This window comes from Zootermopsis nevadensis, unplaced genomic scaffold, assembly GCF_977971745.1.
Source record: "Zootermopsis nevadensis isolate Lab colony 2312 unplaced genomic scaffold, Znev_1.0 Znev_ptg000021l, whole genome shotgun sequence".
Classification (NCBI taxonomy): Eukaryota; Metazoa; Arthropoda; class Insecta; order Blattodea; family Termopsidae; genus Zootermopsis; species Zootermopsis nevadensis.
The window spans coordinates 21,733,241-21,751,549 of record NW_028259153.1 but is presented as its reverse complement, the minus strand read 5'-3'; the positions used below and the strand labels follow the sequence as shown (position 1 = coordinate 21,751,549).

The 18,309-nt window shown below is 38.6% G+C and overlaps 2 protein-coding genes across 4 annotated transcripts in view; both read left to right on the top strand.

Annotated features, from left to right (window-relative positions):
* Window positions 1–4: 4 nt before the first annotated feature.
* On the top strand, window positions 5–10,285 carry YME1L (ATP-dependent zinc metalloprotease YME1L). Of its 2 annotated transcripts, XM_022064704.2 has the most exons (14): window positions 7–198; window positions 357–515; window positions 609–909; window positions 1,473–1,676; window positions 2,323–2,502; window positions 3,420–3,514; window positions 3,858–4,101; window positions 4,960–5,092; window positions 5,844–5,946; window positions 6,438–6,663; window positions 6,848–6,999; window positions 7,875–8,021; window positions 8,318–8,479; window positions 8,856–10,285. In XM_022064704.2, exons 1-14 carry the CDS (start codon window positions 172–174, stop codon window positions 9,009–9,011), a joined length of 2,289 nt encoding a protein of 762 aa, XP_021920396.2. In that variant the 5' UTR covers window positions 7–171; the 3' UTR covers window positions 9,012–10,285. The 2 variants fall into 2 exon arrangements, with proteins under 2 accessions (XP_087208511.1, XP_021920396.2); XM_087352385.1 differs by lacking the exon at window positions 8,856–10,285 and having other exon boundaries at window positions 5–198; window positions 7,875–8,043; window positions 8,318–8,457.
* A 918-nt stretch (window positions 10,286–11,203) lies between these two features.
* The window catches only part of wit (kinase protein wishful thinking), a 27,799-nt gene continuing 20,693 nt past the window's right edge, over window positions 11,204–18,309 (top strand). Inside the window, exons 1-5 of one of the 2 annotated variants that reach the window (XM_022064630.2) lie at window positions 11,204–11,550; window positions 12,017–12,188; window positions 13,660–13,812; window positions 14,735–14,856; window positions 15,644–15,743. In XM_022064630.2, the coding sequence (XP_021920322.2) occupies window positions 13,758–13,812; window positions 14,735–14,856; window positions 15,644–15,743 (277 nt within the window). In that variant the 5' untranslated portion in view covers window positions 11,204–11,550; window positions 12,017–12,188; window positions 13,660–13,757. The remainder of the gene's footprint in view (window positions 11,551–12,016; window positions 12,189–13,659; window positions 13,813–14,734; window positions 14,857–15,643; window positions 15,744–18,309) is intronic. The other variant, XM_022064631.2, reaches the window with a different exon arrangement.

Genomic DNA, 18,309 nt, shown 5'->3' with positions numbered 1-18,309 from the left:
AAACTCCGCAGGTTTGCCAGTCAGATTTGTGAAAGGTTAAGGTGAGACAATGGAAGTGATAAATGCGGATCAACAATAAGTGACGACAACATTGAACGTATGAGCGTTGTGACTTAATACAACTTGAAATAGTATATAAATATACCATATTTTGCTAAATATTATTTATCAATGTTTTCCTTGCAGAATAATAATCAGGTAAGCATAGATACTAAATCTGTGTGTGAAGTTTTCGTTCTTTCAGCTTTATACGTTTTAATGAGGAAATCATAGTTTACATCATTCTTCATTGAATAAATTAATCCATATAGTACTCGCTGGGATGTGAATATTATTGATATGTTGATGTATTTCAGGTGTTGTTTCACCTTACACAGTTAATGTCAGCTGCCCTTAACCCAAGACGACCTTGTTCACCCCTAGTTTCAGGGACAAAATCAACTCGCTCACAGAACGGAACTGGCCAACAGAATGAGGGAGATTTTGATATTTTGTGTTCACATAGTCTAAATACAGTGAGTATAGCCACAGGGTTTTCTTGTAATTTCATCATACGGTGGATGCCAAGTGGTCTGTGATGCTGATAGTTGCATTTGTTCTGTTTTCAGGCCCTAGACAATTGCAGTGAACTTATTTTGAAACATTTACCAAAAATTAAAGCTGGATTTGCAGATAGGTTGGCATCGTGGCTCTTCTGGAACCAGCTGACAAATAGACCACTATTGAAAACTAAATTAACCTTACCATGGCAAGTGACTTACACTTCATCTGAATCATTTTTTGAAAATAAGAATGGCTTTCCTCAAGAGCAGCCTACATGTTCCAGGTCTCCAACAGTCGTCAGTTTTTCAGATACATTTGCCAGAAGACTGTTGCACAGTATGCATGTCAGACGACCATTTTTGTTTGGTAAGCTTTTATATTTGTAGTGAGTGATTTTGTACACAGGTGTCAATCCCTTCCACATCCCCACATTTTTTTAATATTTATTGTGTCATATATCTCATACAAGGTATGAGTAGTTGGCATGTCAGCTCTTGTTATTAATGACTGTCCTCGTATTGAAGTTTTAAACTCAGAGTAACTGGCTTCTGCACTCTATAGTGCTTGGCTAGGTTTGCTCGATTGTTACTAGTTTGCATTACTCATGTTGGGCGTGCAATGGAAAACTATTGTTTTAGACAGTAGTTCTAAGCATAATTGTACTGTCATTGCTTACTTTTCTGGAATTAGGTCACGGTAAAACCTCCACTGAAGGTGTAGTGGTTATAATGCCACAGCTCAGTTGCCAAACACTCATATTTGATAACGATACTCTAAGTGATGGTGGGGACGTTTCATGATCATTGTAACTTCTTGTAGAGGAATGGTTCACAAGCATCCTTAATACTTCTGAATATGAGTGCTGATGTATTTTTATGTCTAATTCATAACATTAATGGAAATGTAAGTATAGAATTTGTGTGTTACAGATATCCATGCACGTGGTTTTAAGACGGACCGCAGCATCGCAGCAGAACAGTTACGAAACCCGACAGTAGGTACTCGTCTACGTGAGGCACTTGGCCTTTCATTTGTAGGCAACATTCCAGGAGGACAGCAAGGGATAAGTAGTGGCAATATGGAAAAACTTGGTACTATCCATCAGCCTGATGTGGAAGCAGAGAGGATAAAAGGTAAGGATTAAGTTGTAGCTTGTAATTAAAGAAGTGCTGGACAGGAATTTGTCTTCATTAAAAATACATCTAAGTTGTAGTTCAGTTGTTCAGGCATAAAACATGCAGATGGACAGATGTGAATTTCCATTGTCTGTTTGTTTTATGCGTGCCGTGCTAAGAATCTACTATAAAAATTTCTGATTCCCCGTTGTCGTCAAAAAATGACGTCCTCAACAATGTCACCTTATATTTGTTTATACTCCGAGTAAACAAATTAACGCTTCACAACAACGAGATCAACAACTACCAAGCCAGTCGCATGATCACTGCTCCAGCAGAAGCATATCGCCTCCGATCAGCGACATAAAACTATTTAAGAAGGGTTAAAACACTTGAATGAGACACTAAACTAACCCCCCCCGAAGTTGGTCAAGTGTTTTAACCCTCCATTCGGCGGGGGGGGGTAGTTTAGTTTCTTACACAAGGTTGGTTGCGTTTTAAAAACTTGACCAACTCCCCCTGAGGATCTCCGAAAGGAGCGCTCTGCTCTAGTGTTTGAAAATGGGAAATTTGGTTGAGAATTTTATGTGTGCTTGCAACCCTTCATTTCGACATTCTGAATTACGGCAGATTTGACCCTACACTGTTTATGTTTCCCCCCCAGTTCTGATGACAGATGAAACATTGAGCAAAGAAGAACAGCAGCGAGTGAAAGTGGCGTTTGCAGAGGGCTATCTGGCGGGATCTGGTCAGAAGACACCGGGACGGACGATGAAGTGGCTGAAGATCATTCAGCAGCTACTGACCATTGTGATCTTCTTGGCGATATTCATATCATTTATGGGTAAGCCAGTACCGTCAAGACGTAATAAGAATAAAGGTTTATGATCTGGAGCTTTCATGGCAACGTGATTTAATAAAGTTCGTTCGGATAATGACCAATCCACCAAACCGTCAAGATACCCAACCTTTTAATGTTGTTTCATATACCTTCCCATTTTGGATTGGCGTTGCGCAAATGTTAAAAAAATTTGCTGTGTCGGGTTGTGAAGGTAATTATGTAAGTCAAGGAGTGAATGTGATTTTATGCAGGTGGTGTCTATGTAATAGAATATTTCAGCTTTCTTCCTCTTGAGTTTGCTTTTTAACCTTTAACGTTTGTCTCAAAAAGATAAAGTATCTTTTCCTGCATTCATGAATCCATTTTAGACATTACTTTGTTTCTAATTTTGAAAATACTTTTTAATTATTTTTTTTTCTAATTCTGTTGCATATTTATACTGTATTTACCAAGAAGGCTACTACCACATGCAGCCAGTGCATCAAAAATTCTCAGAAAAGGTCAGAGCACTGAATTTGTTCTCGCACGTTAGGCAGTCCCCATCGTCTCTGTAGAAGGGAAGCATCAGTATTGCTAGGGCATGCGTAGTTTTAAGATTGTACTGACATATGATCTTTTAATGATTTTACTATGCACTGCAAAATTATGTTCACTGTTACACTTCTTCTATGGCTCTCTGGTCCGTATTCAGTCCGTGGCCTCCTCAATTCTCCTCTTCCATTCGGTCCTCTCTTAGGTACGTCTGTCCGAGGCTTTGATCGAGGTTTCGAAACATCTTCCTTTTTACGGTGCAAGGTTGTTAGCCTTGCGACCAACCCCCAACCTGGAGGACCAGGGTACCTGTCTTAGTCTGACCTCTCCCCCTCGACCAATCTGGCTAGGGAGGCCCTACCAGTAGCTGACTGATGTTATCTTTGCAGCTAGTGCAAGTGGCTCTATGTTCCGCATCCAGCTCGGCAGCCAGGTCGAGGTAGACCCAGAAGAAATTCATGTCACATTTGATGACGTAAAGGGCGTAAGTCAAACTTATCATTCATGTAGTGTTTTGAGTTCAGTGGAGTATGTGCTACGCTCTGGTAGATGTTGACCAGCATTTCAGGGGTACTTCCTGCCTCCATCATCAGAGCTTCAGAATTTGCAATTTTTTTTAGCATTGAATAGTTAAAAGAATACAATTGTGTCTTTATTTGGAGACCTTCAAAAGTTCTTTTTCGAAGTATACTGCTTTGAAGGAAGGGTCTCTCTATAATCACGATTGTTTGTCAGTTTCTGTAATTGTTTTATTACTTTTCCATTTTCTTGTAGAGGATAATATTATTACTGAGCTTTGTATGTCTGACTTTCTTACCATTGTACAGGTAGATGAGGCAAAACAGGAGTTGAAGGATGTTGTTGAGTTCCTCAAGAATCCAGAGAAATTCTCTACGCTGGGCGGCAAACTACCCAAGGGCGTGTTACTGGTCGGACCTCCGGGAACGGGAAAGACGCTCCTTGCCCGGGCAGTTGCTGGAGAAGCTGGTGTTCCCTTCTTCCATGCAGCCGGGCCAGAATTTGATGAGATTCTGGTGGGGCAGGGCGCCAGGAGAGTACGAGACCTGTTCAGTGAGTTGATTACTTAATTGAGAATTACTTGTTTATGTTCTTCTTGTATGACTGCATAAAACAAATTCATAATCAGGAGATTGTATCTGCTGTTCTCTCAGTGGACATGTTTTATATCCCACACCACTTGACATATTTTGATAAAATTTGGTACTGTGGTTTCTCCACTAAAAGTAGGTGTGTGGATGAATTTGATCCATTTGAATTTTGTATTCATTTCAACAAGGCGCCGAGCAAATATAATTCACAGCAGAAGGTTTAAAGTGAAGGTGTACCAATATTGTAATGTAGCGTTATTAGTTAGTAGTGATAATAGTGTTAGTGAGAATGTTTTGGTTATTAGCAAAGACTGTTTGTGAAGAATATGACTGAACATAGCAGCTGAATGGTTAGCACTCCTGCTTCATATTCATGAGGTCCCATATGTAAATTTAGCGCAGAGACCAGCTATTCTGGCTGAGGGTTTCATGGTTTTATTTAGTCCCTCTAGCAATAAAATTTATGGCCATGAACTATATGTTTATATTCTTCATTAACTCTGGTAGCACTGGACTTATACCTGTAATAAATTAATGACTTCCGAGGATCCAGTCACATCAGAACCCTGAAGATGGGGACAGAGTTTGTTCCCGAAATGTCAGTTTACTACGGTAACCAGCTAACGCGGCTGATTGCCCGAGAAGATTTTATTGATTGCACTCGCCACGAAAGTCTCAAATCCTATAAATTAACGTCTGTTTCAGTGGTAGCAAATAATGCGGAACAAGCCTGTAAAGTATGTGGATCTGAGTACTTGACATTAGAAGTGGCTGGAACTTAAATATAATGTGAAATGCTGAATATTATTTTGTTATGCAGAGGCTGCAAAGGACAGAGCTCCATGTGTCATTTTCATTGATGAGATCGATTCAGTCGGAGCGAAACGAACTAACTCAGTGTTACATCCATATGCTAACCAAACCATCAACCAGCTTTTGTCAGAAATGGACGGGTAAGTGTTGGGTCAGAATGTCACTTGTCAAATGTTTAGATTTAGAGGTCACATAATCAGTGAGGGACGGTAATATTATAAGAAGGCGTCTTAATCCAGATGAGGGGTGTGCCACCCAGTAGTTGGTGAATTTTTCAGCAAGGAAAGTCAAATACATTTTTTCACGCTGATCCTCTGTGAGCTATAAAATTCAACTTCCTTCTTTCTGTGTCATATATGTAGTATATGCTGAGTGGATTAATTAATTGATTGATGCTCATTACATACACTGTTTTGACGTGGTTTTCTTCATAAGTGTACTGCAGTATTAGTGCATCTTATTATAACACATAAAATAACTAAAAACTTTTTTTTTTTTGAAAAATATCAACCCTCTGTTGCCATCAGACATATATAGTATGCTTATTATGGGTACTTTCTCAATTTCTCTGCCCAATTTTAAAATGCTTATTCATATCCATAACATTCTTGTACTAAGTCTTAATTTTCCATATATCTTGCAGGATCTTAGCCGATAATTCACTATCGTGAACAGTACCTTACCCTCCTCCTGTCCCTTTTGAACTCCAATTTGGCCACACCATCCAAGTATCTGTAATGTTTTCTTGCGAAATTTCCCATGAAATGTGTTATTTTCTCTCAAGCCATTATAAATTATGTTGGCTGCCATATTATTCGAAATGAAATCAGTATTTATTCATTTATTTTTCAATAGTAGTCAGCGTTTACAGAGCTGTTTGTTTTATTTCAGCTTCCATCAGAATGAGGGTGTGATCGTTCTCGGAGCAACAAATCGGAGAGATGATCTGGATAAAGCCCTGCTCAGGCCAGGGAGATTTGACGTGGAGGTGACTGTGAGTATGCCATCATCAGTACCAAGGTTGCTGGTTTGTGTGACACGGGGTTGCTGAATATCACGATATAGTAGTTAGTTGTATTTTCTCCTTATAGACCTTTGACAAAACTAACTGTCTGTAATAAAAAAATACAACATTAAAAAACATAATTTTGTAGGTAATGGTTAGTACTCTTGTGTTTTATTCGGGGGATCCCTGTTTTGAATCTAAGCCTGTAGGGAAGCTACTCTGAGGTCTTCTTTTGGTTTTTCTTGTTTCCTCCAGCAGGTACTGAGATAGTACCCTGAAACAGGCTACTGTTTCTACATTTTACATCCTTCACAGTTTTTCATAATTTTTATTCAGCACTACTTTAACTATCCAGTTAACATTGTGTCAGAATTTGTGTATGGATCAAATTCCTTCTATTTTTCTTCTTGTGTTTCAAAATTGAGAGATCTGTTGAGAGTTGTAAGTTATGTCAAGTTTTAGTAAGAGCTGTTTCGCAGGTTCCTACACCTGACTTTGTAGGCCGCAAAGAAATCTTGGACCTGTACTTGGGACGAGTTGTCAGTAAGAATGTGGACGTCGAGATACTGGCACGAGGGACGACTGGTTTCACGGGTGCCGATCTCGAGAACATGGTGAACCAGGCGGCTCTGCGGGCAGCCATTGATGGTGCTGACTCGGTTACCATGAAATACCTCGAGAACGCCCGCGACAAAGTTCTGATGGGTACGCAGCATTGTATGTAATATTCAGTCATCGCTAAGTTAGAGCATGACTTGTCTTCAGTAGCCTTCTGATAAAGAAGTTTGATGTATACTAGAATTGCTAACTTGGTATGAAATTGTGCGTGTTTTGAGGAAACTCCATGTAAGGAACACGGATCAGCACTGTCTCTTCTTTGTGTTCACAGGACCTGAAAGAAAAGCAAGAATCCCAGATGAAGAAGCAAATGTTATTACCGCATACCATGAGGGAGGCCATGCCATTGTGGCATATTACACAAAGGACTCTCATCCCCTTCATAAAGTTACCATAATACCACGAGGTCCTTCATTAGGACACGTGAGTAACAGTCTTAAAAAAATGCGGGCACACGATACTCCTTGTATATATGTTGTTGTACTAGATGCAAAATATTTGCAAGCCATAGCTAACGTTACAAGAAGAGGAAAGGGAAGGTGGAAAAGACAAGGGGGGAGTAAGATGCTGTTTACTATTACATGGCAGTTGATCCCTTTTTTCAGATACCTTGGCTAGCCGGCCACCGAGTTATGTATTTGTAATGGTCATCAAAACTCAGAGACATCTTGCAACAAGTAAAATGATGCTAGGTTTGCTGAATGTAGAATTGGACTAGAGCTGGAAGCCTGAGTAGCACATTCAGTACAGTGACAACCTCAATTTGATTCCTGACAGGAGCAATGATTTTTTTCTCTTCGCTACCTTGTCCATATGAGCTGTTTGGCCTGCACATCCTCCTATCCAATGGGTGATGTGAATTGGATTTATCTGGCTGAGACTAGGGACCAGTGGTGGGCTGTTGTGCGTACAGTAATGAACTTTCATGTTGTATATAAGGCGGGGAATTTCTTGACTATCTGAACAACTGTTAACTTCTCAAGAAGGACCGTTCTCCACGTAGTTGGTTAATTAGTTTTAAAAAGAGCCTTCAGTAGACTATCTCTTGAGTATATGATTTGAAGCTTTCACGGCGACAAACTCAATAAAACAAACGTTTCAGGGACTGTCTCTGTCTCTGAAATGTCGGTTTTGTTGTTTAACCATCTGACATGGCTGATCGCCTTAGAAGATTTTATTGAGTATGTTGGAAGTTTCTTAATTGTGTCAGCTAACAGAGCATCGTGTGGGTGCCAGATGCTCAACCAGTTAATTCTGAATCCTGCCATGAATTAGTGTGTCCGTATTCTGTGTTGCAGACAGCTTACTTACCTGAGAAGGAGCGCTACCACGTGACCAAATCTCAGTTGCTGGCAATGATGGACACTATGATGGGTGGACGGGCAGCTGAGGAACTGGTGTTTGGTCCAGACAAAATCACATCTGGAGCTTCCAGTGATCTAAAGGTGGTTGAAATGTGACATGGTGGTGAGATTATATTGTCAGGATAAAGACCACGCTGCTCTTTGGCCATCTGACATGTCAGTTTTAAAACAGTATTACCAGTTACCACTTCACAACTTAATAGTTTTTTGGTATGCAAAGTAATTTTTGCAAGTTTACCAAAACATTGGATAATTCCCAACATTTGACGTCAGTCATCCCTCAAAACTGAAATTGAGTTCCAGCCATGAAAATATAAGGACAAGACTCACACTGATTCATTTGACATGCTGCATACGTTTTTCTTTCTTTCATTCAGCAAGCCACGTCGATTGCTGTGCGCATGGTCAAGGACTGGGGAATGTCGGAAAAAGTGGGGCTGCGGACGCATGATGGAAATAACTCGGGTTACGTTACGGTGAATGAACTCAGTCCCAGCACAAATGACCAGATTGACTCAGAAATCAAAAGGATAATGACGGTAAGTGTGTCGCTGTGAAGGATGGAGACTGTTAAACATTACGTTATAGATGACAACAGTCCCAATTTTAGAATTTGAGGTTTTCATGACAGTGAGTACAAAGATGGCTGTCCCATAGGTTGTAGTGCCATGTAGTCTGGTAGTTTACCAACGTTTCAGAGGTTTTTGCTGCCTCTATCATCAGGGTGAATTTCAGTTTTGAGACTAAATGGATCTGACAGCTGCCAGGTGTTTGGTGTGGGGAAATGTATTGACTAGGAACCTCTTGTGTGTCTACATATGGCTACACATTTTGCTGTGTCTTACAAGTGGAAATGAAAACGTGCTGTATGAGAACATAATGTTTGAGCTACAGCTGAGTGTCATTTGTTTACAGGAATCTTATGATCGAGCAAAGAACATCCTCAAAACACATCAGCGAGAGCACAAGATGCTGGCCGAAGCGCTGCTGAAACATGAGACACTAAATGCAGAAGACATCAGGTTGATCATGGCAGGCAAAGAGGCCCCAGAGAAGACACATCCAGTATGACTGTGACCACCTTAATGCGACTGACTTTAGTTTGTAAGGAGTTTGTTAGTAACATGAGCAATCATGGAGCAACAGCACCTAAGTTGTTTTATTAATAAGGTCCTTAAATTCTAGAACCATGATAAAAATTCATATATGAGTCCACCTTGTAAATTTTAGTATCAAAAAGTAATATACATTTCATGCTCAAAATTGTGCAAGAATGAAGTTAATATGTTTAAATTCAGCATGAGACCTTTTTTTTAAAGAAATTGTTATTTCAGCAATAAGTTAGTTGTATGGAAACTCCAGAATCAAGAAGTTGTTTTTAATTTTAAGATTTTCCACAGTGGAGATGGAACACGGAGCATTTATGTTAACCATGTTAGCTGAACTAACACAGGTAACATGAATGCTCCACCCGTGAGTGTGTTCGTATACAGTGGATTCTGGTTAACTGGGACACATCAGTTAAAAAGGTTTGTTCTTTAAGATTTATCCCAAATAAACGGCTGCCTTGATTAACCGATGACCCAATTAACCAGAATCTACTGTATGTGTGTGTGTATGTATATATATATATATACAGTGAGTCCCTTTGGGGTTTTGAAAAATTGTGGCGCGCAAATAAATTGAGCTAGCCACATGCGGTTTGCGGCAGATTACAGTGAAACTCTGGAAGTTTTTTAATGACCTCAGTAGACCTTGATGTGGGCTCCCTTGGTAGCACGGAGAACATCCAGACGATATTCGAGCTGTTGCCAGGTGGAGCACCATCTTGTTGTAGAATGATGTGTGGCTGTAAGTGCTCAATTTGTGGTACTGCGTACAGTTCCAGTATGTCCAGGTAGGTGTTCATGTTTCCAGGAAGATGGATTGGCAGAGACAGTCCAATGCCATGGCCTCCACGTTCACCAGACATAACACCACTGGATTTTTTCCTGTGGGGTTATGTCAAGAGCAATGTGTTCCGAACACCACTTAGCGGATTTGATGACCTGGAGACCCGTATCAGGAATGTGATCTCGGCTATTCCAGCGGACATGCTCCACAGAACATGGCAAGAGCTCGAATATCGTCTGGACGTTCTCTGTGCTACCAAGGGAGCCCACATCGAGGTCTACACTGTAATCTGCCGCAAACCGCATGTGGCTAGCTCAATTTGTTTGTGCGCCACAATTTTTCAAAACCCCGAAGGGACTTTGTAGACAACTGTATATATACATACAGAGAGTTATGTTGCTGCCAGCTGTCTGTCATGTTATTAATAAATCGCTTGCCCACATTTTTAAATATGTGCAGTGAGTTACATCATTTCATATGCCATCACATCCCGAAGGGATAGGAATAAAATATGGTACATGTGGACTGATTTAAGGGGGATGCATCCACTGGTTCACCAATTGTTCAAGAGGCCCCTGCTTCATATCTCAGCCCAGAGACGGTGCTGACTTTGGTGGGGGCTTTCTCCTCAGTCTGCGTAGGCAAATGGATTGATTCGAGTCATTCACATGTTTAGAATTGTTTTTCTTGGTTGTACAATTGAAAACATTGGCTCTCTAAATTGTATATTGTTTAATTGTTCCCAGATGGACTAATTTTTTAAAATTGAATTATAGACGATTCATTCAGACCTGTAACACATACCATTATGTTTTCAGGCATATTAATTACATTATGCCTTGAGTTACTGCTACTTTGAAGGGGAGGCTGTTCAGAGGTTTGTATTTGTTCCACCATGGCAGTATAATTTTACATTCACTAGTTATATGTAATATCCATTATGGAATGAGGTAATCCTATGATCATCATTTAATTTGCAGTGCATTTTATTCACTTCAAAAATTCTTTACAGGAGATTTTAATTTGTGTGCTATTACAGATTAGTTCTGTTTGTGTGCTCCATTTAATAAATTTGGAATTGGTGGTAGGGTTTCTTCAGTCACAATACTATTATAAAATAATGTTTCTGTGTGCCAGAGGGCATTAGAATCATTCTTCAACAAAAGACAATTCACATTCTTAATTCGTACCATATATTACAAGGAAATGCCATGCTAGTCACAATTATGCAATCATCGGGTAAGGGCAATCTTGCTAGTCTACTGGGAATTTTTGGCAGATGTATTTGGACATGTTGGTGGAATTTGTCATGGTACTTTTTATTGAACTTGATCATGACACTTGCCCCACTGCCTTCTTTATTTGACGCCTACTTTTGGAACAAATGAAGTGGATCAGACGCATGAGGCAGTGGCGCCGACTGGTGCAGACATCACGTGACCTGTTCGACGGCTCTACTGTGGAAGCGTTCATTACATGTTGTTAACGGGGGTTGGGTTTCAATTCGACAGGAGTGTAGAGTGAGAGTTTTGTCAAATGTAAACGTAGGTGATCCGTGATTGTTGGGTTGTTGCCTGTGTTGTGGAGGGAAATATTTATTCAAGTTTATGTTTTTGTGTGGTTGTATCGCTTTAAATGATATTTTGATCGCGTGAGTGTAGTTCTCGCACATACATTCAGAGCATCAAGACCACGAAGCCAGAGTAAAAGTTATTTAGTAAGTCGACTTATTTTGCCTTAAATTTAGTTAAAAATGACATGAATGCACAGACTCGGAAGGTTTTAAACGTATCTGATATTTATTTGAAGCATGTTTTATTTTATAAAAAGAAACCAGAAACATACTTGAGAAAGCAGACTCCTAGTCTTGGGCCACTCAATAAATTAACCAACAGTATGCCTTCCCATGACAGTCAAGCTTGCTGTTTTCAATAAAGGCCTTTAAAGCTATAATTGTTTAACTACTTCACATTACAAGTATGTGATTTTGAAATTTGTCGACTTCTTAGTAGTGTCATGATCATTATCTTGTGTTGGTTGTAAACTTCATTGAACCAGTTTATTGGCAAGTTTATTGTGGTACAATTAATGATAACCTCTTGATTTGTGTTAGAATAGAAATATATTCTTTACTGTTATGTTTCATATGATTAAGAAAATGATGCAGGCTTGAAACATTACAGAATATGAGATTTTCCTAGCAGAGGCATAGGCTTTGCTTTACAGAGTTGCTCTGACAATATACAGGCTACCCCACTTAATGTGGAACCCACCACAGCAACAGTGAGCAAACTACCAGGAAATGAATTAGTCACAATGCAGATCTTAACCATCACATGCTATACAGCATTCCAGGTAAGATGAGAGGCAATGTGAACAAAATTGTGTAAGGAAGGGGAGGTGCTGCTACTGTTTCCTAACCCTGCCCCTAATCTGCCATCATTTCATATTACTGTGACTTGTTTTTTCAAAGAATGAAGTGACAATTATATTATACTTTGCAACAGTAATGATTTGTAGTATCATATTGGTTAATGTATGTTCCATGAATGATGTTAAATTTTACGGTTATAGATGCTGCTTAAGTTTTACCTGTACGAAATCAAACTTGGGGGTGGGTGCATATTTATTGTAACAGTGCATTAGCCTGCATCTTGGACTTCCCATGAGGAAAACATTTTTTCATTTGTTATGTGACTCGTAGCACTAATTTTTGTAAAGTCAAAATTATCAAGTGAGAGTTTGTTTGTGAGTGTTGAGAACAGTTGTATATATATTTATAAAGTGCAGTAGGTAGACAATATTTCAGTGATAGAGAAAGTATTAGCGTGATAGTGGCACAAGTTTACAGGACAGACAGTAACATTTCTATTGCATATTACAAAAGGGGTGGGAGGGGAGGAGAATTAGTTTTGACTACTTGTCAAGTGGGTTCACATACTCCTCATTAATTTTCTTCAATATATGTTCATAAATAGGTTTTTTGTGAATTTTTGCCTCAGTTTCTCTTTTGTAATTTTGTGACAGCTACTATTTGTCCCATGGTTTGCAAGTCTCTTAATGTTAATAGGAAATTGAGCAATGAGAAAGCATATGTGGCCTGAGAAACAAAAATGAACTGATGTGTGTATGTTGAATAGAATAGAATTTATTTACATTCCATAGATCTTTTATAGGCCTAAGCCAAGGATGTAGAACAGGTCATAGCACAAATACAATACTAGTTTCTAATACAAATAAAAAAATACATAGTTATAACAGCTATTGACAGATTTTTGGAACTACAGTATTATAGCAAAACAATTATAATGAGAATCCATGACCATTATTACTTACATGTATTTATAATAGTTGAGACATTTTGGGTGATATAAATTCTTCTACTGAGTAGGAGTGAGATAGGAGATACTCTTTTAACGCTGGTTGAAACATTTTTATAATTTGCTTATTATTGAATATAACAGTTAATTGTAGCCTGTTTTATTAATAAGAAAAAGGTGGCATTACTTTGAGGTTATGTCCAACAATTTTGACATGTTTTCGGTGATATTTTTAAGGAAAGGTTCCAGTACCGTGTACTAGTGATTATAGCATTGAATCATTTGTTAAATAAAGTATGTGTCACCTTTCAAAAGTACATTTAATTAACAGTATCATCAGTATAATTAAATAAGCGATTAGACTTGGCTGAGTAAATAACCTTGCAAACTAATGGCTGTATTCTTGACCAGCTAGCAGTGATAATGCTTGTAGAACTGTAAAACCACATCTCGTGATGGCCGTGTAGCCAGAGCAGCTCTCATTTAATTAGCCATTGCACTTTCAGGCTTCTAGCAAATCACCAAGTGACCTCGGACCTATATCGTTAGAAGGTCTATCTGCACCTTAGTAATATGCAACGAGAAGACTGAAGCACTTGCACGTATGATGGACACCTCAATCCTGGTGTTCATACTAGCCATTGTTAATCATGCTCAAGGTAATATTTCAAGTTTTCAAGGTAGCGAGTATGTAGATGACGTGTTTTCTGGGCTATTCCACCGTGTAGTCTGGTACAAGTTCGTAAACTTCTAGCAGATATTACAGTGCAAGTACTCAGAAGACTGCCATCTGTATGCTAACAGTAATGTGTTTCTTTGCAAGTACAAATGTGTTTTATGTCATTTAAGGGAGGAATAGTTTTGGTATTCGGATATTCAGATGCGACGAAGGTCATTGCCATACTTTTTAGTTTTTGACAAAAATAAATTTCTGTAGTGAACCATCCAATCAGACTTACCTTTTGTGTCTTGTGATTAGTATGGATTGTAGATGTAGTAAAATTGGAAAAAGCAGGTTATGCGAATGGAATTTGTTGAGGAATTTACTAGAAATAAACTCATCGAGCAAGCTGGAAGTGGCATATAATGGGCTTTAAATGCTTCTTTGTGTGGAGACCTCCAAACATATTTTAAGAACTATATAGATTATTATATTTTTGTAGTTATCTCAGAAGAGTAAAACTTCCTTCATATTTAAAAAGTTAAATAATTTTACAATACAGAGAACAGATCTATTGATTCTAATTATGATATAGATAAAAATATTAGTATTCTAAATGGAGGGGTGGGAAGATAAGATTGTGTATTTGCAGATTGTTTACTGTTACCAACATCCAAAATTAATGTTTTGTGGTCTCTACTGGAGACAGATTAATAGTCATTTAAGATGTATACCGCTTTGTATAAATACTAGAGCTGTATAACTATTATTAATTGTTACCTTCGGCTATACTTGGTTTATGAAGTATGTCGATAGTGGACAGTGATGTACCGGTATATCGCAAGGTGATCTGAGGGGTTGTCCTTTTGTTACTTTGTACATGGTACTGAGAGATATGTGGGTTTGTGTATGCTGTGCAGGATCACAAGTGTCTGACGGCACACGAGTGTGTGCGTACATGTACAAGACAGTGGAGCATCTCTCGATTCACAACGCAGATGACTATGAGAGCTCTGAAGACTATGGGGCCGCTGATGTGCAGGTAAATACTCGTAAATATCGTACATAATCGTGTAACGAAGCAGATGTGTGATAATGGGAAGCGTTTGAAGGTCCTCTACATGGCAAAACAGTTTTTGTACTCTTCGACAGGTTGGAAATAAATGACTGTTGATTTTCACTTGTTCACTGTTTGCTTAGAGACAAGCAGTGATACAAAGAACATTCCTTCCCGGTTATAACAGTGCCCTATTTTTTTTTTAATATCCTACTTTCAATGTTGAAAGTTGGTGACCCCATTTCGGGGTTTTCTTGCGAAGGTACCGCGGTGGTTTCTCCTTGCCTTCCGTGGCCAGTCTTTATCCATGAGACTGGAAGAGGAGACGCGGACAAACATCCATGCCTTGAGTTGGACTCGAACCCAAGGTCCCAGCGGCCAGGCGCACGACGTCAATGCCTCAGACCGTGTGGCCACTGCGGCTGGCTATAACAGTGCCCTATCAGCAGTCATATTTATATTTATGTTACTTTACTGTTTATCATCAGTATTTCTGATTTTTTTTTTATTTTTAATTATTGCCCTTAAATTAATGAAATGATTATTTTTAAAAAAAATATTTTTACTTATTGGATAATTTTCAAGGAAAGTATTCCTCTTGTAAACAAAAGGAGTAGCATTCAAAGTCTAACATTATCCAACTTGAATGCTCATGAAAAATAGATGTGAATTAAAGTGAAACTGTGTCATTACTGTTGTTTTATTCCTTCTCGCCACCGATGATAAAGTTTTTAGTGGAATGATTAATACGCTAGTTCTCTGTTTGGTGCAGGGAAGTGCTCCAGAGCAGCAGGAGAAATGTAAGAAAGCTTCCAACTTCTGTTATGCTCTGTGGAAGGAGGAGGCCAATGGCACCAGCATCTTGGGGCAGGGTGAGTATAACGCTGTTCTTTGTTCTGTCAAAACTTTTTAAGTTGCAGGTTTTATGTTGTGGGATTTTTGACAGATGTGTGTGTGAGAGAGCAATTCAAGGGCTTGGCCCCAAAAAGGGTACAGTGTGAAAGAAAATAAGTAAAATATATCAAAGAATTCTTTTGTTTCATGTTAAATTAACAAATTTTATGATATTTTTGGGGAAAAATTGTGAATTCTGTCATTAACAGAATGTGTAAAAATACATTTTTGTAAATTGGCCTGTTTTAAGTGTTTATTGCTTCTCTGTTTTGACAGGGCAGATTTTGCTGGTATTGCTTTGTCTTGCACGTAAGAAATTTGTTGCCCATGTTTAAAGTTGTGAAGGAAATTGATATTATCATATTGTGCGGTATAATTCGTATTAGGCTGGCAAGTTCTGCAAAATACCTTCTCACTTTCTTGTGTTACCGCAGAGATTTTACTATTTTCTACCTTTATTTTTTATTTTTTATTTATTTTGTTGAGGCGAGAAATTTTTGTCTGCGTGTCATCCGCGACACAGGAACGTCATTATACAGTATTTTTCAAATCATTTATTTACCTTCCAAATTGAAAGCAGTCTCGTAGAGCTTTATATCTCAGTACCACCTGATATCTGTAATATTATCTTTAAAAAATGGTCATGAAAATATGCGATAGCACATTTTATCTTGTAAACTCTCAGAGTTTTCTTTGTGATTTGGGCCACCCAGACAATGCTGTTTTGGTACTTTGGTCCAATCTGTGACCAAGGAGCGAGCCTTCTGTTGTCGTCGTAACAGGCCTTGACGAATAAACTTAGTTCCCATGATCTGGATGTCCCAACTCGTCCTCCTGTACCCTTAATCCGTCGTTAAGTGGCCGTATCAGTCGGCACTGTGCTTTGGGTGGAATTTTTTCATTAAATCTTAGAGACACTCAAATTAATATGATACAAGAAGTGTCCCAAGAATTTTTAAGTAATTTGCTCAGAGCTTAATATCCTGCGTGCAATTTGCGGACACGGGTTTTTTTCTGTGTTCCTCAGTTTTCTCGTTCTGATCATCGTTCCACCATTGGTCCACACTCATCTGTCGTCCCTGGGTAATTAGTCGGTGCTGAAATTCTGAGCATGAGAGCTAATTCCTTTATGGACACACACTTGAAGTTTGTGACACGCTTCTTGGAATGTGTGTTGCAATGTGCATTGCTGTGTTTTTATTGAATCCATTACTGATTCCCTTTCTTAATTGCAAAAAACAGAATGGGGCTAGATAAACATGTGGTGGCTACAAGGAGAGACTTTTTGTGTCTTACTTGGTTTTGTCAGTGCTTGAAGTAGCTGGGAGCAAGAGTGACCCAGAGACCAGTCAAATTCAAACTCGTCATTAACATAGCAAGAAGATGGAAGTGTGATTTTTCACTGTTTATCAGATATTAGGATGAGCAAATCATGGTGGGATTGTAAAATGCATACAGAATTTTAGTTGAGAAGTCTGAAGGGAATAGACCACTACAAAGACCTAGGCTTAGATGGGAGGATAATATTAAAACGAATCTTGACGAGATAGTTTTGATTCAGATTCATCTGTCTCAGTATGTTGAGTTTGCCGTTGTTATTTGTGTCTCAAAATGTTAATTAGATTACAATTAAATTTGATACTTAGCACCTAAACTAAAAGTTTGTGGGAGAGTTTGATTTTGGACTATACACCTCTGATTTAAATGATACTTTACACGAGATTTTGTCGATTTTTTTTAGAAACCGCTTGTAATGTAAAAAATTTTGCTTGACGTAGAATGTTATTTTGTTGTTTATCAATCAAAATTTATTTGGTTGGGTTTTTGATTCCGGGTGTATTTAATAGAGTGCCGGGAAATAATTTCTGTCTTCGCATCTGCTTGTGTTAATGCAATGCGAAGTGCAGCGACGGACTTGGGCCATTTCTCAGCTCAGTGCCGTCAACAAACACGCCTTTGTGAGCGAGACCGAATTCCACTGGCACTTACTCGACTGCAGTGAACAATCTTGATATGATCCAGCCAGCCATCTTCATGCGTAATTACAATTGCAGTTCTGTATCATATATACCGTTATATTCAGGACGCATTTTACTGAAAATGTCGTAATAAGGTGTCTGAAAACGTGTTTTCGAGAGCCACGTACGAGATAACTCGTTCCTTGTGACAGTGCCACGGTGGAAACAGAACACACCTCTTCTGGCAGCGTTCAAAATCTAAATCAAATTTACAGTTTCCTGGAAATGACTCATCGTAAAAAATGTATATATATATATATATATATATATATATTTTTTTTCAAAATTGCCAGGTAAATATTTATATAAGTTCTTTGACTTTTCTGTGACACTTTTTCGCTTCTAGCGAGCATTCAGCGAGATTAAAAATAAACATTTATGTTTAGTTTAGTAAAGTGACTGGCTTTCCTAATTGGTGTCTTGAAATGCAATCCCCATCACACCACCGCTCCTTTTCGTAGAAGACGTTGCCCCATTGTTGGTCTGTCTCTTCACGATTTCGTTTCTGTGACGGAAAAAAAAAATT